The sequence below is a fragment of the Pleuronectes platessa genome, chromosome 10 (assembly GCF_947347685.1).
Source record: "Pleuronectes platessa chromosome 10, fPlePla1.1, whole genome shotgun sequence".
Classification (NCBI taxonomy): Eukaryota; Metazoa; Chordata; class Actinopteri; order Pleuronectiformes; family Pleuronectidae; genus Pleuronectes; species Pleuronectes platessa.
The window spans coordinates 15,567,454-15,590,594 of NC_070635.1; the positions used below are offsets into that span (position 1 = coordinate 15,567,454).

The following is a 23,141-nucleotide window of genomic DNA, read 5'->3' on the forward strand; positions in this document are numbered from 1 at the left end:
TCTGCGTTGTTCCAATGACATCAAAGCTTCAAGGGCGAGTGAATACAGCCACCACCTCCCACCACTTATATTCGCTGTAACCTTGGCGAACAGAGAAGGATTCTCCACTGTTGATCAGTTGGTTCAGCCGAGGCTTAAACCAAAAGAAAAAGGAAACATCTTTGCGATTCATTTTCCAACAAGGAGGTTATGTTTTCATTGCTGTTGGTCTGTTTGTGAACAGGATTACACAAAAACTACTATTCCGATTTTCTTGAAACTTGGTGAACGGGTGGGGTGTGGACCAAGGAAGACCCTGTTAACTACCCAAGTTGTTTCCAAGCAGAATCAGCTCTCCAACAGCTAATTGGAGAGCGGACCAGCTGATGGTGCTGTCAATGCAACGGTAAACATTATGAGGCCATTATATTACAACCTCAGCTAGCCCCTCTCCATTTTGCTTACATCCGCTCCCCTATGAGCTCACATGAGAGACATGAGGTGATGTGTTGCTGCCTCTGGAGAAATAATCTTAATAATATCCTGTGGAGTTTGATGCATCAAGTTACGCACTCTCTGGGCAGTTTCAGCAACCTGTCATGCTGTAGCTATACTGAACAAAAAGCGGCTGTGAAATGTCAAAACAAAGCTTAAATATGCAGCACTTTTACTTTTTTCATTGTCTGATTAATTATATGGATATAAATTATTACGTATGATCAAAATGTCTCCCAAAACCAAGAATACAAATTAGATCCATGCCAGTGGCTGATCCTGACTTCACGAAGCAGCAGATATACTGTGGCTCAGTTAAACTGAGTCCAACCCACTGTCATGATGAATTAAAGCTTATTTTTCATTCATATATAACGATATTGGAAGAAAGGCAGGTGCACTGTAATTATAAAGCTGAATATTTTATGATGAATGTTTACGATCTATCTTATTAATATTTAATGAAATGACCAGTGGACAGTAAGCAACAGCATATTTAACTACAGACTTTAATATTCTCTATTACTGAGGTCTGCAGCATGTTTGTATCGATATTCTGTTAAGTACATACTTGGTAGGGGGTGCTGTGCATAGATGCAAGCCCCCTTGCTCCAGCAGAGAGGGATACAGCCGCTGTTTTCCATTTGTGCTGTGAGGGTTCAGGTCCAGATCTATTCACAGGTCTCCAGCCAAAACTCTTGAATCCCGAGTACAGCATAGATCGCAAGACTGGCTGCTGATGTGGCTTGTTTGCAACCAGGGAAAATGTATTTTTTTGAATTTAAACAAGCTAACAATGTGCAAATTGAGATATCCAAAAATATTCCCAAAAAAGCTTGACAGTGAGACTTGCTGTGCTGGTACCAGGACTGTCACAGCATGGTAACAGGGGTGGTAATATCCATTTGTAACTTTTAGCCACGAGACAGCCACAGGAAATGCAATAGAGAAAAAAGAAAAATCAATCAAAGACAGTTTCCCGCAGGGTTGTAATTCCAGTAAAGCAGACAGCCCGGTGAGAGGAAACAGAGGATGTCAAATATTCTTTGTACTATAAAATGTGGTGACACAGCAAGTGAACCCACAAGAGGTTGAGAGAACACCAGTCCGTAACTGACAACTCTCTAGCATCCGCTCCACTTCTGCATCACTCCACGATGGATGCAGACATCGATCATCTGGCTCCAGATCCAGTTGATAGAGATGTTCAAAATCTTTTACCTTAAACAATACTGAGATAAAGGTCTGACTCAGCTTCTCACAATGGTCCAGGATGCAGAAATGATCCAAATCAATAAAGGACAGGCTTTCTTTCACTCTTCTCCAATACTAAAACCACTGAATTCTCCAAAAACAAATGTGCAGTATCTGGTGCAGGAATCCGAGTTACTGAACACAGGACTGTGACAACCTCTTCTAAGCCTTCCTAAAACATAATGTTACTTCAAGACTTGTTGAAGTGGCTTGGGGTCCAGGTTTCAGTCATCAATCCGTCCTAGTTTATGTTGTGAACTTTAGTCCCACCAAATTCCTTTACCATTGTGCAATGCGATATGTAATGATCCCTGTAAGGCAGCTCTTTCTTTGCTCCTTCCCGTCAAGGAGATTGAGCCCTCTGGGCTGCAGCAGATTCAGTAAGTTGCCCAAGGACACTTCAGCAGGGTGTAAGCTTCACAAAACAAGACATTCAAGCCAGGCTTCTGTGGCCGGGCGATGCCTCTCTTCCAATTAAGCTCTGCTGCAGTCCACTAAATCCCCAATAAATATCAGATGCAGGTCTTCCGTGGGGCTGCTGATTCAATTAATCAATCCTTGATGTGAAACTCAAAGAAGGCAGCTGCCCTGAAGCAATGAGTCTCAAGTCGCAGGTTACAAAATAACGCTGACAGCCCTTGCTGGCAAAGTAAACCTCAGCAAAGTAGCAGTTCCCAAGAGAAGAAGTAGTTTGGTCGGTATATCCAAAACGTTGTCTCAAGGAGATGGAAAGATGGATTCGAAAAAGAAGAAACTGGCCTCAGTGAATATAGAGAGGAAATGTAGGGCATAGAGGGGCGTAGAGAAATGGAGCAGAGTGAACGTGAGGTATGAGAGTGGCCGACGCAGAAGGGAAAAATGAGAGAAAGAGGGGGAAAGAAGGATGTACAAAGTAGAAAGATGAGGCACAGAGAGACTAAAAGATGAGCTTTGAAAGAGCAGAATTATGAAAAAAGAGAGCCAATTAAAAAGACAAGAATGGGAAAAGAGAAGAAAGAGAGAGCGGCGAAATCCCAGTAAGAAGAAGATCCCCACATCCTCCGAAGCGTTCCCACAATGCTCTGAGCCTGTAGGAGTAAATCAGGTCATAGCAGGTGTCTGATGTCAGAGAGAGACATAAAGCGACAGCGTCCTGAAGGGCGAGGTGGAGTGAAAAAACAGCAAAGGACATTTGCTGTGCTCGGATTCAGTCAGACAGCATGACGAATAAATATGAAGAGAAAAGAATTTCACAGGAGTCGCCTGGATAAAAAGATTTGATGCAATAAATCCTTATGGAAGTCAGTCATTTGTGTATTGTTCCGTCTGGCATCTGAAGGCTTTCCTCTACAGCAGCGGAAGAGCAACTAGATCACAACATCATTTCTATCCTTAAACTCACACACATACAGCCGCAGCCACTCACACACACACAGTATATCTAGCGCAATCCTTGAGCAGTCAAATGAGTGCAGCATAGAGACTGTACAGTGAGAGAATATGTGCTTAAGCCAGAGAGAGAGAGAGAGAGAGAGAGAGAGAGAGAGAGAGAGAGAGAGAGAGAGTGAATGTACACAAGAATGCATTCGGTGTGGATAAGCAGGTATGCGATTGGGCACATACATATGTGAATGTGTGTTTGAGTGTGCGATATACTCAAAGTGAGTTTGCGCATATGTGAGCAAAGTGTTTCCCCTCTGCTGTGTTTTCAGTATAGGCTGCAGCTACCACGCTGCGAAAAAGGCTGCTCCACTAACTAACAGGCAGGAAGGGGTGTGTGTGCGTGTGTGTTCGTGGAGGCCAGTGAAGGAGAGGGAGGAGAGACAGAAATGTTGTAATTGAGACTTGATGCAGTTGAAAGAGAGCAAACTGGTAGGACAGTACTTAAATACTAAATAAATAAATATATTATAAATATGCTATAGGTTGAAACTGTTCAATCAACACTACAACTTTTACAAACAGAGATGGACGGACGGATGGACCGACGGACGAGTACATTCCACTCTTTGACCCCTTACAACTCCTAACTTGTCTGTCTCTCTCTTAATGTCCGTCTCTGCAGGCAACGGGTCACTGCTGCCCTCTGTCCTCCCTCGTCTCCTTTTCACACACATTTCACCGGCTTCTGCAGCAGCTACGTTCTTCATCGGCAGTAAAGCACTCTGACATTCAATTTGTCTGATGTGCCAGAGATGCTCGAGAACACTTTACAGCTATACGCCTCCAGCTGCAAAACACTGACAACAACGACCTGATTTAGATCAATACAATTTTAGGTTTTGCTTAGGATAAGAATAATTAGAAATAAAATATGTAATATTTTATGTGTCCATGAACCCTCACATGATTCACAATAGCTTATTAATAACCGAATCTCCCAAATCAGCATGACAACATTGTTTGTCAGTACCTTTCAAGACTGAAACAAATCGGGGCTGAAAAATGAATCTCTTTTATATTGTGATAATGTTGAAGACGTGTTAAGTTCAATCACAAAAACAACTTGGTTAGGTTTAGGAGACCATCACAGTGATTAGAATATTTACTTTACAATAATAATAATTATAATAACAATTTATTAACATTTAAAGACAAAATGTTTAAATGTTAAATGTAAATGCAAATGTTTCATGGAATCTCCTCAGCTTTCACTGATGTAATGGCTCCTAAACCACAAGTGGCACTTAGATTGTTTAGAAACTAAAAAAACACAACTCCAGATGTTTTCTTTTGTGTTTTAAATCTAATCACCATTTAAAATTGTTAGCTGACATAAATTCTGTTCAGACGGAGATACAGAGGCTAAACGTTAAGTTCACTATCCTCACCACTCAAAATAAGCTAGTAAATAATCACTGTTATCAGCATTACTGAGTGTTTTCACAGGCTCCCTTTAACCACTCTGTACACTGGGTACCATGCTGCTTTTACTTTCGACCAGACTTAGAGAGCATCATCTCATTATAAGTTTCAGTTAACCTCAAACTTGATCTCAACTTTGGCAACTCAGAGAGTGGCCAGGGTTATGGTTAATACGTAAATTGTGTTTCTGTCCTTCTCAGGAATGATAAACTGCTGGCTCCAAATAGAAAACACCCTGCTGGAAGACAAAGGACCAACAGTTACCTAGCAACAGCCATGGAGACAGGTTGGAGCTAAGGACCATAAAATGACTAACACCAAATAAGTTCTGTCTTAATAAAATAAAAAAGAAGAGTTAAATTGAATGGATGATGTAATTTTAATTTCAGAGGCTGGCATCATGTCTGTTCATACTGAAAGTTACATTGAATTAATACAACTTCTGACAGAAGAAAGGCTGATGCATGAATGAACACACACACACACACACACACACACACACACACACACACACACACACACACACACACACACACACACACACACACACACACACACACACACACACACACACACACACACACACACACACACACACACACACACACACACACACACACACTTGATGTTTTGTGTTGTTGTACTAGCTGTCATCTCATTAGGCATGTTATACATGTTTTGCCTGCAGTCTATATCTGCAGGCATATACGCCTGCAAATGGCTGCGTATTTCACATGGCATTCTCATCTCTTTCCACTTCCTGTCTATTGACTGGTTTTAAATCCTCTTTGCTAAGGTAAACAACAACAATCTCCAAGCTGCAACACTCCCTCTAAAAATGGCAAGTTTTTACAATTGTTGGGACTTTGCAATCACGCAATGAACTTCTCTTTTACTTTTTTATGATTTCATTTTTGGGAATTAGCACTTTCAATAACAGTAATTGCCTTCACGTCCAATATTCCACTAAAACAAGTTTCCCCCTGCATGAGCTTTGTGCTACACAAGACAACTGTGATTGGTTTAAAGACGCTTGTACTAAAAAGAAAGACATGGTTAACTTTTTACTCACCAGTGTAGTATGATATTCTGGAAATATCTGAAAAGAGTGAAGAAAAACAAGATTTTACTTAAATACATTTGTGAAGGGAACGTTTGCAATAAATTATTCAACTATATATATGTATATGTCATGTATAAGGGATAATCATTGTTATACAGCATTGTACTACAGCATGCCTAGAAGTGACACAATAGCACAATAATGTGGTGTCTCTTTTTATCGAACCCCAAGAAATTTCTTAAATTAAGTGAGATAAAGTGTTCCAAGATGTAGATTAAGGATGTTTTTATATTTCAAGAGCGTCTCCCTATCCTTCCACAACATGACAAAAAGGGAGCTCAAAGGTGGAAGAGAATGGATGAAAAGGAAAAAGAATAAAGCTAGAATGGCATTTTGTAGCGCACAATCCCTTTAACTTCAATCAAGCCCCGACATTGCTCACATTCAGATATCAGTACTCTGAATATGCATGATATTTTTCATTAATATCCATGAATTATTCCCTACAAACTTCACAAAATGCTTACCAACAGCCTATAAATATAAAAGAAAGTGAAGAAAAAAAACAACAACTCAGATCTACCCCCTTAATCACATCCTCTCAGGGTTAGGGTTAGGGTTAGGGTCAGTTTCAATAAAATTCGTTCAGTGACTTTAACGTAATAAGACAGACAAAAAGCAATGAAGACATAACCTCCTTGGCAGATGCAATAAAGAGTTTTCAAATAGATGATGATGATGGTAGAGGCGTAACAGAAGATGTGAGCTAGAAAAGTCTCAATCACGCCTTGACGACAAAAAAATTGTCTCTGGAGCAACAGCAATACATTGGGGTTTCCAGTGTAGAGCTTTAATGAGTTGAACAAAACAGTGATAAGGAGATATTCTAGGTGTTTTAGGTCCAGACAACATTTTGGCTCATCACCATTAACAGTTATCTGCACATGAATGCAAATAAATTAAAAAGCCGATCGCTGATGAATTTCCATCAATGTGTCCTCCTCTTTTACCTGCGGGCAATCAAAGCCTGCTCAAACGTGATTGGTCAAGATGAAACTAGGAGGCCACTGGCAACATAATCTAGTCACTCACATAGAGATTCTGCATATTCACATGTAGAATGTGTTTATAGAGATTAGAAAAGGTCATGATAGCAGAGCTAAGATAAATGCAACCATTGGCAGAAAGAACTCTCCGATTTGCCATAAATTACGAATTACAGTAATAACAACATTGATCGCTTATCATGATGATCATTTTACTTTTATGTGCAATGAAGGACTAATTACTTATAACTTAGCGTGTAACTACAACAGTTCCACTAAAGAGGACATTCATCACTTGTTAAGTCCACCTTTCCAATCCACATAATTACAGTGCTTCGCTGCTCTGTTTGACAGACAAGGGTCCATTTCTTATCCCAATGAGCAGATCCACTGCTTTTAGCCCATTTTCTGCTTCTGCATTGAATCTAGCCGTTCTCCGGAGTAACCTGAGTGTAGATGTGTATCCTAAGCAGAACCCTACAATGCACCCTGACGTGCACCTCCCCAAGGATGTGACGCGAGGCAGACAGTATTTGCGGGAAACTCCTGCTACACTAAGTTTAATATTCGTAAAGACTATTTCCTCTGACGCCTATCTTTGTTGTAGTTAAAAAGCCATTTATCAAAAATCGATCAGCTCTAACTCCAACACTCGCCATTGTTCTGAAATAAACAGACACCATAGAATTACTAAATAAGCAGACTGGAAGCTGGAAGAAATTCAACACAGTAGCATAGAAACTCTACAGTCACTAGCCTTTCGGTGTTATTGCAGAGCGACGCACACAAACACCTACGCATTGCTAGGAATCCTCACAATGGCATAGGCCCCGTGCACAGGCTACATGCGTACCTACAGCGTAGCTTCGACGCAGAACCATGAATAGGCCTTTAGATGTTTGTCAGCACTGACCAACCACTGACGGGGCAGCAGCTCTAATGAATCATGATCAGGAGGATCTGATATGAGCCACATTCCAGACGACCGGAGGGAGGCGAGAGTCATGACATGGCAAATTATATATATGCGCCGTCATTCTGGAACTACACCTGCTGGGTTCATTCAGCCCGAATCAAATCTGTTTCAGAACCCTCAGTCGGCTTCCTCTCCCTGCTCCTCTATCTCATCTTCTCACTGGCTCTGTGCTACATTATCATGACACCGAAATGAGCAACATGATGAAATGTCCAACCCTGTGAAGCTATGCTGACATCTGTTACTAAGCAACAGCCAGGAAGCAGGAATGATTTAGGAGGCTGCCAGGGCTTTGTCTTATGATATATGAAAGATAAAAGCTTTGTCCCAATTTTACATGACCCAGTACTACCGTGCATTCTGAGCTATATACCATCACCTAAAGTACGTTCTTGATGCAGACAGTATGCAGGAATTAAAAGATACTTCTTAGTAGGGCAAATATGACAGGCACACCAAATTGAGGCTTGAAAAGCTACAAAAGATACAAGCAACTCAAAAATGCAACTGAACTTGTAGTTGTGCCCTGATTCCAGATAGATTTTCTACTAGGTTTTGAGTGTGAACACTGAAATGTTCTATATCAATGTAATGCTCATCCATTGCAGTGAAGGGGCATAACACATAATTCATCTACTTATTTATCAAGTTTTTTTTCTCTGTACACATCCTTCACTCAGGATCAATATTCTGTCTTCAAACTTATATGAAAAGTAATGCGATATTTATTGTGATAATCAGCAATATTGACTGATGTGAAAATGTTATCTTGATGTCATTTTTTGGCCAGATCGTACACAGCCACAAAATGATGTTTTTGAGTTTGGCCAGAATAAGAACATAATATTAAGTGTATGAATAAACTCTATGTGTTACTGAGATACAACACACACATACATACATTTTACTTGGTTTGATTCACTGTTGTACCGTGTGTGTTCTGCCATTCCACATAATTTCCCCTAATCACATAATCCAATTTGTTCCTGGCACGGTTTTGTCCAAAATGTTGGCTACAAGGAGGATGTTATTAACAAACAGCAACACAACAGCAGCAGTGGCATTATTCTCTCTCTCTCTTAGTTTGTCTCTATATTCACTCGTGACTTATGTAATATTTAAAGCATTGACACACTGAGACATATTAAGCCTGGACTGGCAGAACATTAGGTAAAGAAGGCTCCAGCGTGTATTGAAATTGTTCATGGTGTTAAAAATATGCCTATAGCACTACTGCCCTAGAAATTTAGTGACACATTTTCCCTACACATTTACGTGTAGTTTATACAGTTACTGTAGTACTGGAATGCTTCAAGCAGCAGAAGTGCCACAACATGCTCATCACCACTCGTACATATTTTGGTAAAAAGACTTCCTTTCCTGGTTCCAAACAAACCTCTTGGCAGTGACATGTCCTCAGTGAAACAAGGATTTGACCTCGCTCTAAAGCCAACTTTGATCTTTCACATCCACAAATAACGACCCCAAACGAGAACCTGTTATTAAAACAGCGCTGAAACATCTGTCACTAGAAGCAGCTTAAAACATTTTCACTTGCATAAACACTTCTCCCTCCTACTCGATCTCTCTCTCTCTCTCTCGAAAACTACTGCCTCTGGCTGTAAAGCGTGGAGACTACGGTACAGCTGACACCCTGCTGAGGGCATTGCACAACTCCATTCTCATCAAGAAAACAACAACAGCCTTTTTGCCGCTCCTCAGCACAGATCTATTAGAACGCAGGGTGCACCGAGTGCGACATCAGAGCGCAGAATAGAATCACCACAGTGGCAGCGACAGCTTTAATGAGGTGGCTGTCATTGTAAGGAGAAGCTCTAACAACATTATTGTGGTATTTGGACTACTGCAGTGATACGAAAGTGAGGCAGAGGACTTTCTGGTTTACACCAAGGCCCCTTTTTCACATCTGAATTTTCATGTGGCAGAAGAATATACCTCGCTGAACATTTTACCTTGGTATCTGTTAACACAAGTGTTGATAATCTTCATGGACCCTCGATATAATGCGAGGAAGGCCACCCTGTAGGTTCAAGTATGTGTGCACACTCAATCAGATGAAGCTGTACGCTCAATTTGTTAAACAGTGCATTGACATAAGTGCTTGAACATAATGCATTAATACACATTCCAATTCATCAATAGGAATCCGGAGTCCAAGAGCACACAGAGCATTCCTCCAAACAAAATCACATGCTCCTCTTTTAAAAACAACAAAATCTACTGCAAAGACTTGATTAAATTATTATATTTTCTGACAATGCTAAAATATTGGATTATTTCAATATAAAGATTTTCCGATAGCAGCATCAGAAGTGCCTTTTTTATTTATTTCCAGTAGTTTAGCATTAGCCAGAGCTAGCTGAAATGTCAGCGATATGGCAATATTTAATGCTGGAAAGTCCCACAGATAAAATGGCAATGTGAACCATATGCAAGACTTTATTTTCAACCTATTTAATGTAGAGAATTGTTGTGTATTTGTGGATTTAACTTGAGCCAGGCCTGACAACAAAGACAACAATCATCACTTCCATACAGGATTACTAGCATAAAGGCGTTAAAATACGATATTCTGATTTTGTATGCATCGTAATGATCCATACTCCGTATCCCAGGAATGGGAATCGGTACTAGGAAGGTAAAAGGGTATCTGAACCTGAACTAAATAAAAGACACTCAAAAAAATTTTTCTACAGATTGTATTTTCCTATAATTTACATACTAGCTTAATGTTTTTAAATTGCTCTTTGCAAAGGAGTAAAACGAACATCAGTCGAAATGTGTTAGATACTCAACATAACAAATCCAGATGTTTGACCAACTTGGGATAATCTATCAGATCCAAACTGATACTTTTTCCGAGTCATTCTAACATGAGTTATTTCAAGCAAATAATTATGTTATAGACGGGTCTATTTATTGGTGAAATGAACCAAATTACTAATGTCCTAATGGGTCAGTTATTAGTACCTTTATCCGCTTCATTTGAAAGGAGCGGGTATTAGGCTTTTAAGACTGTTTTTACACGGCTGAACTGCAGTAATGCACTCGTATAGATTTATGATCTCTCGTTATTGCTGCCTTCCTCTGAATTCACAGATTTATAGTTTGATTTTTTTTACATCCACCCTCTTCTTTTTTTTACACAAACAAGCCTTTTTTACAAGCTGTTTTATGGCTCTACCTCAGCATGCATCGCAAGGCAACTAAGCTAATGTTCAGATATTCACAAATACACTGATCTAAACCACCATATCTCTGGAGTCTCACAGAAACGTCACATCTCTCAATTCTTTCTGGAAGTGAGAAATCAGGATCTTGCTGTAGAATAACCATGGATTTTGATATATCATTGTCTTTCTTTAAACATAAAATAAATAATAATGTGAACATTTTATATAGACTGATTTTTAAAAAAATCTTGATGTAAATTTAGTCACATCGCCCCCAACCGATTTAGCAGTAAAGACAGGGTATCATCACTTCTTCATCTGCTTTTACTCAGGAGACAATGAATGATACCGAAATTCTCAGCTTTACTTCCTATTACCATATACCAGTGAGATAAACATCGGCTACAAAACCTGGCACAGGATTTTCCACGCCCTAACAGATGTTGCAAATGTATGTGGATTTTTAGAAGCAGATGTTCTAATTACCTATATATTTGATTTGTTTCCATATCACAGAGAATAAAAGTGATGTCAGCCATTAGGGAATGTCAAATATGTCACATAAACTTGCTTAGTGTAACCATAGCTCTAGATTTCACATAACATCAAGAGCCTTATGTAAACCTGGTGAGGAAAACTCTTTTGATGATCTGTGATATGAGTCATTTCACAATCAAAGTGCCTGGCAGTGAGTGCTAGCCGCAGGGCACAAGTTAAACAAAATTGTAAGCTATGGATGCAAATCGGGGGAAGACTGACGATGACACAACATGAGCACATGTTTCCAGTAATCCTTTCACTGTTCTTTCCAGACAGAGCTGCTGTATTGTCCCGTTGAAAAACACCGTCCCAACAAAACCTCGGTTCTTTTCAGACTTTGGACTGGGAACTGAAAATATGCTCGATATTAAAATCACATTTGTTTTCTATTATTTATAATTTGACAACTTCTTCCAGGAAACCGTCATGAATGAAAGAATCAGCTGAAGCGCAAAACTAAATGTAAAAGGCAACTTAAAAATTCAGAACTGTGTCCGACAATGCTTTTTTTGCCATGTGCGATACTTGTCAGAAAGAGTGAAGAACATGACACCAGCCGTCAGGTATCTTAGCCGTAGCTATTAGTGCAATAACAGAACACATAGCCCGGGGCACAGGATGGGTGTTGGTGGTAGAACCGTCAATGGAATTTAATACAAAACGAATAAAATAACCACAAGTGAGACAAGACACAAGACAACCCACTCCCTTTTGACCAAAACTATTCACTACTTTATCAATAGCCAGACATCTGCTCCACATACTCTGCTGCCGGTTGCACATCTACGTGTAGCCTTCGTGGACAAGTCAAGTGACATTTGATCTCTGTGGCCTGTGGTTGTTTGGCTCTGTGTATACAGGAACAGAAATCTGATGTTTAACTCCTTGTGGTACAGGTCTGACCGGACCTGGCTGTCAGTGTTTAGAAGTGACCAGAAGATCGGTCTTTATGTTGCTTCTCTGTGTGGTAAATGGAATTGACGATACTATTACAAGTTCAGATGCACAGGATGAGTGTGAGGCGTCGTCCGGGCACAATGAATCAATGCTCATCTTAGGAACAGTCAAATGAACCCCTACAAGTAAGGATTTTCTGTCTTATGTTGAGATAGTTTGACAGCCCTTTCTGAGAACTATAGTCACTGTAAGTACAGCAATATGTTGTAATAGAAATGGTTGTTCTATCCCATTATTAGTCCCTCGTTTGTGGAGATTTAAACAATCATAAAATACAAAATCACAGACACACACAACACTCCACACATGCGGGATCGCACACATTCAAGCCAGGTTTTCTGGAAAGCATGGTGAGCACAGATCCAAAACCAGCCAGATCAACAGATACAAACACACGCTTCCTTGTCAATCGGTTGGTCAAAAGCAGTTGACCTGGTTTAGGAAAAAGGAAAACTCCACAGAAGAACACTTTATCAAAGCCTTCTGCGTCTTTCTTTGTGCTCCACACTCTACCTGTGTGTGAGGTTTTCACATGCAACTGCTTGCACAGCGGTGAACAGCACAAATTCCTTTCCAGCCCTCATCCTGCCAGTAGCCCTCTCTACCTGCCTGACACAGAGGACCCATAGACCAGTCCAATCCCAGCCAAACGCAGTCACTGTGAGCCGTCAGTGCGACTACACACGCTCATACCTGTGTCGGTGCAGCCCAGGAAATCCCAGAACTGCATGTTGGCAGTTGGTTTCACAGAGGAGCGGACCTCTGCTCACTCGCAGCCACCCCTCTGCTGCCTCTCCACTTCCTTGTTGTACTGTATGCTGTCACTTATAGGTTAGGGAAAACACCCGCCCACTGATTGTTTCTGACTGACACACCTGGGGGCTGAGTTTCCTGTCCAAACCGCTGGTTCCCTTCTCCCAAGCCTTGGTTTCTCAGTTCCTTTACTCACTTCTCATCTTAACATGTGTCCTTATCTGCCTCTGACTGAAAACATACAGGTGTAAAGATCGATCCATCCTCAGCGTCGCTAACCCTATCCTGAACACTTCAGACTAGTGGAAACGGATGAGATAGGGCAAGGCAGAGGAAGGAGAGAAGTAATGCAAACCACAAGCTTCCTTATAAATCAATGAGCATCAAGTGTAAACACAATTTGATTTATTCTTACAAATGCAATCCAAGTGAAATGTATTCTGCATATGGACTCAATGATCAGAAATTAAATAAAAGCACATGCTGAAAGACAGATAGGGCAAAAAAGGTATACGCACAAGTCAGGCTTTTATCCATCCGACTGCACATATGTTTAAGCTACGGGAGGAAAGCCAGGAGTTGCAGCACTGACTGGATAAGCAATCCAGCAAACATTAAACTAGCCTTTCAGTAATATCTTGACAGGAAAGCGGTTGTGGACGGCCATGGAAATGGAAGCGACTGAATGAAAAGGCCAATGGAAAGTGAAACAGCTGGATGATTCACTTACATGAAGACAATGTTGAGTTTATTCACTGAAGAGGGATCTGATGCTACCCTTTTCTGACTTTACAGGAATAATAATACGTTCGCAGTTTCATTTAATATCAGTCTTTTTATCCGCAGTTGTGTCAAAACATGTGAGGACACACTCTGGGTCCTGACCCTCCGGTGTGGCTGGTGGAGCATGTGCAGGGATGTGATGCGGGGCGACAGTCGTATGAAGGCAGGAAACAAGAAGGGGGAAAAGGCAGGAAAACTGAAATCTGAAGGAGACAGGACAGAGGCAGCTTTGACTCCCAAATCCCAGAGACTCAAATGTCAAATCACATCCACAAGAGCTGCTGGGCACCATATTAAAAACAGCTCTGTGCATTTCAGAGACATTTCAGAGTAATCCTACCAAGGATGGTTCGAATAATGTTGTGTGGTCCTCAATCTGGACCTGCTTGAAATAATAATGCACATCAATAAACCCAAAGCCCCAGTGAGTGCACAGTACTGTGTGTGACAAAAAAAAACACTTGAGACGCTCAGGTTAAGTCGGATCTGCCTCCTTTTGTCTCGAACCCAAACAGCAAATCTCAGTCTGAGCAACTCATTCATCAACAAAACCACTGCATTATTAATAACATCTCGTTAGGAGTGCTGTTGGACCTTTGCACCTACCACAGGATCAGATGGGATCAGAGAGGGGTGGATTCGGCCACTGCACCACTGTCTGTCTGTTAGGAATACCAATGACTCCGTCCACTCTTCCACAGCCTCCAGGTCTCCTCGCTTCAACACAAAACCCCGAAACCAGCTCCTAAAAATACACACCCCGCGTCTTGCACTGGCGTTAACCCCATTGTCTGCCCGTGTGTGTGTGTGTCTTACCCCCCCTTTAATGCTAAGCTAGCTCGGCTAACGGTGGGCTATTCCCCACCTCAATCCGCCTCAGCCAAGGGATCGACACTCACCCGCTTCAGCCCCGGAGCCCGGTCGCACCTACTCCCCGTAACCGTGCACCTTTGTTCCGGCCAGTACGTGTGAGTTCCCCACATTCACACGCTGATATGAGAACCGGCTTGGCGGCGGCGGCTGTGTGTCTCTCTCCGTTATGAGGCTCCCTCCTCCCTGCGTGTTTTTGTCCACAACAGCGCCGTGCCCGGTTGTCGGTGTCCACTGACGCTAGCTGTTAGCGCCGCTGGAGCCAGAGCTTTTCCAACATGGCTGCAGCTGACACTGACAGGAGGAGAGGGGCCCTGCGGGTCCAACCCCCCTCCCAGGGTCCTCACTGGTTATTAAATAATACATCCACATTCAATTGTTATTCTTATTATGTGCACTTAAACGTGAAATCAAGTCATTTAGTGCTAAGCTGTCCAGTCTCATCTTCTCACCCAAATTCATGACTTTCACCGTGTTAGAATGTGATCAAGTTGGGTTTAATGCAGGGGTTCTCAAAGTGTGGTCCGGGGACCCTCCTAAGGGCCGTTGAGGGGGTTCCAGAGAGGACCAGGGGGAAACCTTGTTCTTAACCTGATGCTGGTTGCAGCTTTCTCTCTGAAACTGTAAAAGTGACCTGCAGAAACTGAGCTGAGGCAAACAATCACCTGCTGCCAGACTCAGTCCACAGAACCCTGACGCCACGGCTGGCGCACAAAGAGCTGTTCACCTGTTTATTCAAAGTTCTCTGTGAAGCTCGACTCAGCAGAACAGCAAACTAGAGGATCTGTTGTCATCGTTGCATGAATTTAACTGTTGTCGTAAACACATTGTTGACGCAATCGCCTGCTTTATTTGATGAGTTTCAAGCGCTGGTCACATATTCATTTAAATTTTATCAATATTTACATATCCTGTTTCCAAGTCAAACCAAATTTGACAGTGCACTTCCTTGAGCTGATAAGATTAACAGTTTCTGAGAAACATATGCCACATACAGAAAGACAGAGATTTCGGGAGTCATCAATCCAACACACTGACAGAATGCATCACTATTTTGGCCCTCCTTTAATAATCCATCTAAAAGATAAAAATCTTTTCAAATGTGGATGTGCACAAGTTTGAGAACCACTCATTTAATGGGTCCCATTATGAAATAATGCTTCTCTGAAAACATGCATAACTAGAGTAGCACTCAGTGAAGCACTTATACATGCAAAGGCCCAACAGTCCCCTTAGATTCAATCAAGCTGCCCCAGATTTCAAACATTCAGAAATTATTCCCCTAAACCTGCCTGATTGTTTCATCAAGATCTATTAATTATTCCCTGGGAAATTGATGGAAATGTAAACCCCCCCCCCCCCCCCCCCCCGTAAAAAATCTCACAATCTTAAAGAAAGTGATTCAAAAAAACTCTGGATTTGCTCCCTTATTTTGAACCATACCAAAATGTAATTGTTTCATTCCTGACCAAAACCACATCCTTTCACCAAGTTTCGGTGTAATCCGTCCTGTAGTGTTTGCGTAATCTTTGTTCCCAAACAAACAGACCAACGGACAAACAAACTGATAGGGGTCAAATCACAACCTCCTTGGTGGGAGAAATTTTTTTCCGATTTGAGGGTGTCAGGGGCAGGGTTCTTTGGATTGTCTGAAAGTAAAATTGTCACTGCCACAATCACACTTACAACATATTATTTATAATAATGGCTGTTTGCCTCATTGTTGATGCTGTTGAATAAAAAGTTGTGTAAACTGAGTTGCCGGCCTCTAGGTTTCGGAGGGGACGCTAACAAAACAGTCATTATCTCACTGTGGAACACTCGGCTGAGTGAAGCTGAACTGAAATTCCTCTTCACTTTTTCCATTTCACTTTAGGTGAGCGATCAGTGTTCTGGCTGAGTTAAATCTTACAAAAGTTCTTCTAATGCAGATGGGAATTTGCAGGATTTTGTGTTTCTCTGGCCCAATGCACCACAGCACAGAGATAAAAGAGGAAACAGATGATACATGTAGGAACCAACTGTCGTATACTAGAGCTGATGTCTCATGTTTAAATGAAAATCTTTAGAGATTTCTGTCATGCATAATTCATCACAGTAACATAATGTAAGCCAAACAATAGAGGCTTTGAAATAAAAAATGCAACCCCCCACCCTACACACACAAAGAGAGAGAGAGAGACACACACACACACACACACACACACACACACACACACACACACACACACACACACACAATCGTAAAAACGAAATAGTTGTGATTTTGATGACTGTCTTGTGTCTCTCCCACCTACACACCCACTACATTTATGCATGCCTCTAATATCCACACACACACACACACACACACACACACACACACACACACACACACACAATTGCATGCAGACACACACTCAATTCAGAGATTATTTCTATCCACTCAGAAAAGTGATGATGGTGCGAGAAAGGGTCACACTCAGGTGGATTAAAACTCATGGCACCAGAGTTGCATCATATCCTCTGGGTCACCGGTAAACCCCACAAATACTTTATGAATCTGGCAGTCACACAGTTTGGCAGCTGCCGGGAAAAACGTATTATAGTTAAGTGTGAATTCATTCCGTTCCATAATATCAAACTGCATGGGAGAAAGAGGAATCAGTCAATCAAACCTGAGCCAGTTGCAGCCCCTCCTCCAGTAGTGAAACTTCACTGTGTACTGAAGGTGATGAGGTGAGGTTTTTCAACGACTGAATTGATGAGTAGTAACGCTGTGCTCACAGAATTCTGTAGTGTTTTCATTAAGGAATTAAATTATTTATATGTCTAAAGCCTCAGGGACCCTGCACATGATACAAAAAAAGTATAATTATACAATGCACTTCTAACTGAAAGGAGGAGGGTATATAAGATCCCTAGAAAAACGGTGATGCTAGACAGAAGTTGTATTTGCACCCAAACCAGTGTGATGTGAATGCAACGGTAAAAGCAATGCAATGTCTTCATAACCTGACTCAGTAAACCCAAGATGTGCAAAGAAAAACAACGGAGGAGATCAGAGAGCTCCACCTAGTGGTTATAACACAGATGTACAATCTTCAGTCACTGAAAGCTGCAAGTGCATGTATTTCGTTAACCTTAAAATGTTTTATCACTGAAAGAGACAGGAAATACTTACATCGAATCATTTGTAAGATATCATCATATTAACTATTTAAATGTATATAACTCACTAAAACTCACACAAAACTGAAAGCAGATCCAATTTAAATCCTTATTGTGAACTACAATGATATATTTACACAGCTGTCACTGTTGCATACAATCAATACACATCTCAACAGTTATGAATGTACAATTTTCACACTGGAAAATATCTCATCTTTACATATTTCTATTTTTCATTACAAAGAAGTACTTATTGCATTAGCCTGAGGATTCCTTCTTTAAAGAATACATTTCCACTTTTATGTTTACCACATGAAGTGTGTATCCTTGTATTCATCAGACAGTGCTGAAGCTTGCAGGTCAGGGTCAAAGACGAAAGTGGTAAAAAGTCGACAAATAGAAGGATATGAGCAGGGAAAGAGAGGAAAACATTTAGTAAAGAAGAAGACAATAGAGGTAGACGTACAGAGTAGAGAGCAGAGGGATGGAGAAGAGTCACATGGAGGTATGACCTGTGACCCTTCAGCCGGAGATAGTGCAGATAAAAGGGCATCGCTGAATGAAGAGGGGTGTCAATGGGAAAGTGAAGACAGAACATAGGTTCAAGATGTGTAGATACGGTGAGGTTTAATTTTAAGTACAGTGAGTGCAAGGGATTTAGGGCCCTGGGGTGTCTAGCATGCCACTTCGGTGGACTTTGAGACGCTGTGGCTCAAATTATTGATGGGAACACTCTCCATGGAGCCGTCGGTGTGTGAGGGCCCGCGCTTGTCCTCAGGGCCCTGCGAGTGTGTCCGGCCTCGCTGCAAATCGTTGGTGTGTGAGCGGCTCCGGGAACCATCGAAGGACGAGATGCTGGAGCTGGATGTCGTCCGGGAGCGGAGTCTGGTCATACTGACACTGGACACTGGAGGTAGAGGAGAGACATGTTGGCAATATAATTTGCATCTGCCTTCCATGGGTTTAAAAAATATATAATTTCACATTAACATTTGTACGTATTCATGAATATTCTTGATATATGTATGGCAACACAATATCAATTCAACCAACAGTAAATTAAGTCAACTGAACTAAACTTTAGGAACTAAATTCCCCTTTGGTCGGGTAAGGATAAGTGATGTTGTGATTGGTTTGAATCGAATCATATCAATATAAATTATCACCTGCAGAGAATTTAGGATTAAAATGGTTTGTTGTTAAGCTACAGTTACTCACAGTATCCCATGCCCTGGATGAAATATTTGAAGGCTTCAATCACTTTGGCTGGCTGTGGAGAGAAAGAGGAAAAGTGTTAAACACATTTCCAGCCTATCAGATGTGGAGATTTCTACAGTGTTGTCAGCCGAGCGGCAAATGAAATGTCACAGCCTACCTGTTCCACATGAGGAAGTCCTCCACAATCCGACATCTGGAAGAGCAGATCACAAACACGTGTTAAGTTGTTTCAATAACAAATCGGTATAAGTTATTTCTTTTTGTTTCCTTTTTTAATTCTGTGCTTGTTTGTCTCATGTTTGAATCAGTCGTCCGGTCACCTTGAGCAGTGTGGTCTTGGTGGGGTTGAGTTTTGAGTTGCAGTCGACCACAGGTTCCACAACAGGAGAGTTATCTCCCACAATCAGCAGAGTGGAGCACCTGTCAAACAGATAGACACGCGTTATAAAGACACAGAAGGTAACGACATGGTTTGACTGAGCTGACGTGGACTATATTTTGTTTGTGAAGATGGAACTTGCTGGTTGCATCTAATTCCAGGCTTCTTTGCCACAAACTGCTTCCATTTTAACGTTGTTTTACTCTAACAAATTAAGAACTTGAAAACCATGAATTAAAATGTGTAAGAAGTCATTTCAAACTCACTTGAGTGTCCTGACGTTGATGTTCGTCCCAGCAACAGGCCTCTCCACATCCAGGGCGTTGCGGCTGTTGTAGGAGCGCAAGAACTGACTCACGTTGGACTGGTTCATTGTTGTCGTGATGTGGTGACGGTACGTAGCGATGAGGTCGTGGTTGGTCTGGATCTCCTCCTGAAAAAGTCAGTTTAAAAGTAAGACTGAGAAAGTGTGTGTCCCACATGTAATATGATGATCAAGGACCAAAACTGCGTAAAATAATAATAAATAATAAAATAATAATAATAATAAAAGTGTAAAATAAAAAATAAATTAATTGTCCTTTTCTTTTTTATCTAATCAAGCAATCAATCTATTTATATATCATTGAATTATCTATTTTCTTTTTCTTTTCTTTTGGCAGGTTCAGTCATCCTTATGAAACATACTGAATATTCGACAAAGGTTTTTTTCTCCACGTATGTTTCCACCTGTTGTCAGAGGAGGAGGCTTACCGTTCCAAACAAGTGTGAGATAATTGTGTCTGGGAGAGTGTGGGTCCATTCAGTGATCTATAAAGCATAACAGCAAATACACACAATTAAAAAAAAAATGGATAGATATAACAATCAATATAGATAATCTATTAATATAAATTTGATTTATGAAGTAAATGTTGTTCTATATTCAGCATGCAGGACAAGTGATCTAAACACACACACACACACACACACATTGTTTACCTTGGTTGCAACAGAATCAATCATTCCTTCTGCATTGGGGTTGATGTTGATCAGAAGTAATCCATCGACCAGATCAGGATGAATTAGCTGCATAGACATGGATGCCCAGAGGTCAGCTCATATATTATTTTCTTACAGTTATGAATGTTTATGCTGCCATGTTACTTTTAGACTGGAATATCACAACTTATATTTCAAGAGTTTTCTAAATAAGTTTTTACCTGTCTTTATCTATTGAACATTTTTTTTTAAAGCAGGCTCAGATTCAAATTGTATATTTGGCAAATAAGGTTTCAGATTCTGTTCTCTCAGTGCCTCAAGTTGAAATAGGATTTTGGACTCACAGCGAATTTAGCCAGGATGTAGGCTCCTGCTCCGACTCCAATTCCAATCACACTGCGCAACCTGCAGAGCAAACAGTCAGAGGTCAAAGGGCTCATCAGACAACTGCTATTGGTTAATTCAAATGAGAGCCCAGACAAAATGGGTCTTACCCAAAGTGTTTGAGGACAGCGGGCAGTGCTTCAGACAGCTGGTCCACGGTAGGGTAGGTATACCTGAGAGATAAAAAATGATAATGAATGATCAGATTTAACTTTCAAATTCATATCATATCATGGTTTAATTAATGCTTTAAATACAGGAGACAGTCTCCTTACGAAGAAGGGAGAGTTTTGGCCCCCTCATGTTGTCCTGGTGCTTCAACGTGACAAACAGGAAAGTGTCCGATGATTTCCTGCATGTCCTCGTGGCTGAAGAGAGTCTCAAAACAGGTCTTATCTACAGGAAGTGAACAACAGAAAGAAAAAAAAAATTATTTACTGAACTGTTGACACACAAAATTTGTGTATTTGTGAATGAGTGTATACAGAACTGAAAATGGAAGTGAATCCTGAATTACAGTAAAATGTATGAATACCAATGGAAATCTAGTTTATGAGTTTGCTGATATAAACACAACAGTGTCATAATAATAAATCAGATATGGTACCTGTGTTAAGACAATTGTAGCTTGAATATGTTTTTATCAAACTGCGTGTGTTAGTGTTTCATCAACAGGCTAAGAGGTTTAAGACTTACAGTTCAGTCCGACATCGTGAAAGGTGAGGATGACGGGGCGGCTTGCCCTGGGCGTCCCTGTCATGACGCAGTGGACATTTCCAAACAGAGTCTCCACATGCTCCTCCTAAAATTAAAATAGAAATTAAAATATCAGTTTGTGTTGTCCACTGGTCCATTGTGGTTCTGCCCTGTACAAATTGTTGAAAAGCAGAAATATATAATATATTCTGTACAGTCTCAGCTGATTATTTTAAGAAAAAGGAATGTTTTTTGAGGGGAAAGTGTGTCTCACTAGATTTTTATTCAATCCTTTTAACAAACCAGATCCTGATGTTGAAACCTAACTGTCTGACCTGTGGTTTTTGTATAAACGCATGCAAAAAAATCTTGTGTCATCCAGTTAGAAATACTTTTTGCAATAGAGCTACAGCAGTGAATCCAGCCTCAATGTGACCATGATACTCACTCTGATCTGGGTCTCGAAGACAGATTCACACTCGTTATCCTCCATTGCTGCTGATGCAGAGCAGCTGACAGTAGAAGGCAGTGGTCGTCTGTGTACAGTGGATTTATTATCCTTCACTTCCTCTAGATTCCTGAATCAAATTAATTTATCTCCTCGCTTGTATTCTTGGACCTCGACAGTCCTGTTGTGAGACACAATTCGATAGTGTCGAGAGTGCAGTACAGTAAATGTGTGACGGATTACATGATTGAGCTGGTTTATATATCCTCTGACACTGATCTGTCTTTAAGCCCTGACGCCAATCTCTTCCAGGTTTAATCTGACCTCAGGCTGCTGCATTCCCACAGAGACATCACTGGATTTCTGCAGGGATTTAACAAGATTACAGACCACATCTATCTGCAGAAAAACAAGAACGTCAATGTGCCGTGTTCATGCACCTTGATGTTTTTTTGATATAATAAGATTCATCTGTAATGATTCACAACAGTACTAGAGAAGTGATTAAGACATCTATTTCCATCTATTGAAGTTCTTTACATTGAAAAAGTCTTCGAACAACACATTCGTCTTTTGGATAGAAATGGGAATGTACGGAAAGTGAGCAAACTGTTGCTCTGTAGTAGAATACATCTGACGTTTCTTGGAATATTCTTATCACCAAAATTCACGAGTAAAGCTGGCCATGTTTTGCTGTAGCTCATTTGACATCAGGGGGAATCAAACACACCTTCTGCCAAACCAGGAGCAGGTCAGCTGCCTAATCTCAGCGTGCCATCTGTTCCTCACAGCGAGACACTCTGCTCCGGTGTCTCAGCAACCTTGACCCTACTAATAAACAAGTATATCAACTCAATCTGAATACTGCCCTGAACATGTCTGTCACGTAGTTCTTACTCAGCACTTTACAGCTAGTGTGATCTCCTGCAGCTTACACAACATAAACAAAACAACAAACAGGCTAGTGTGTGCAAGCGTTTGTCTGAGGAGACCGTTCATTATTTTTAGTTTTTCAAGTTAGTTTTCAAAATGATAAATATTTGAGCATTCAAACAGTGGACGAACTTGAACCAGTGCTGAAAAATAAGTAAAGGTGATTGATATGGAGATAAATAAAAAATGCAAAGA

General features: G+C 40.9%; 2 protein-coding genes across 8 annotated transcripts in view; both read right to left on the reverse strand.

The window, feature by feature from the left end:
• LOC128450035 (focal adhesion kinase 1) overlaps nt 1-15,021 on the reverse strand; it is a 58,838-nt gene extending 43,817 nt beyond the window's left edge. Inside the window, exons 1-2 of one of the 7 annotated variants that reach the window (XM_053433444.1) lie at nt 14,784-15,021; nt 5,645-5,671 (exon numbers count right to left, since the gene is read on the reverse strand). Coding sequence is in view for 3 of the 7 variants with exons in the window: in XM_053433443.1 (XP_053289418.1) it covers nt 5,645-5,671; nt 13,042-13,078 (64 nt within the window). In the remaining 4 variants the exon portion in view is untranslated. Of the gene's footprint in view, nt 1-5,644; nt 5,672-13,041; nt 13,144-14,490; nt 14,665-14,783 lie in introns of those variants that run through there. The other 6 variants (XM_053433445.1, XM_053433446.1, XM_053433443.1 and 3 more) reach the window with 6 other exon arrangements.
• Nucleotides 15,022-18,581: 3,560 nt separating this feature from the next.
• Nucleotides 18,582-22,058, reverse strand: LOC128449549 (protein NDRG1). The gene is made up of 12 exons (XM_053432780.1): nt 22,014-22,058; nt 21,566-21,671; nt 21,145-21,265; nt 20,980-21,042; nt 20,830-20,890; nt 20,486-20,572; nt 20,258-20,314; nt 19,771-19,937; nt 19,446-19,545; nt 19,283-19,318; nt 19,126-19,177; nt 18,582-18,814 (listed from the first exon to the last, which is right to left on the reverse strand). Exons 1-12 carry the CDS (start codon nt 22,056-22,058, stop codon nt 18,582-18,584), a joined length of 1,128 nt encoding a protein of 375 aa, XP_053288755.1.
• Between the last annotated feature and the right edge of the window lie 1,083 nt (nt 22,059-23,141).

Excerpts from the sequence above, each read along its gene's own strand:
- LOC128449549 (XM_053432780.1), bottom strand. The coding sequence starts at position 22,058 with ATGGAGGATAACGAGTGTGAATCTGTCTTCGAGACCCAGATCAGA. Across the intron at positions 20,573-20,829 it reads ACATCCTGGCTAAATTCGCT|CTAATTCATCCTGATCTGGT; the intron begins GTGAGTCCAAAA and ends ATGTCTATGCAG. Across the intron at positions 19,546-19,770 it reads ATCAACGTCAGGACACTCAA|GTGCTCCACTCTGCTGATTG; the intron begins GTGAGTTTGAAA and ends TCTGTTTGACAG.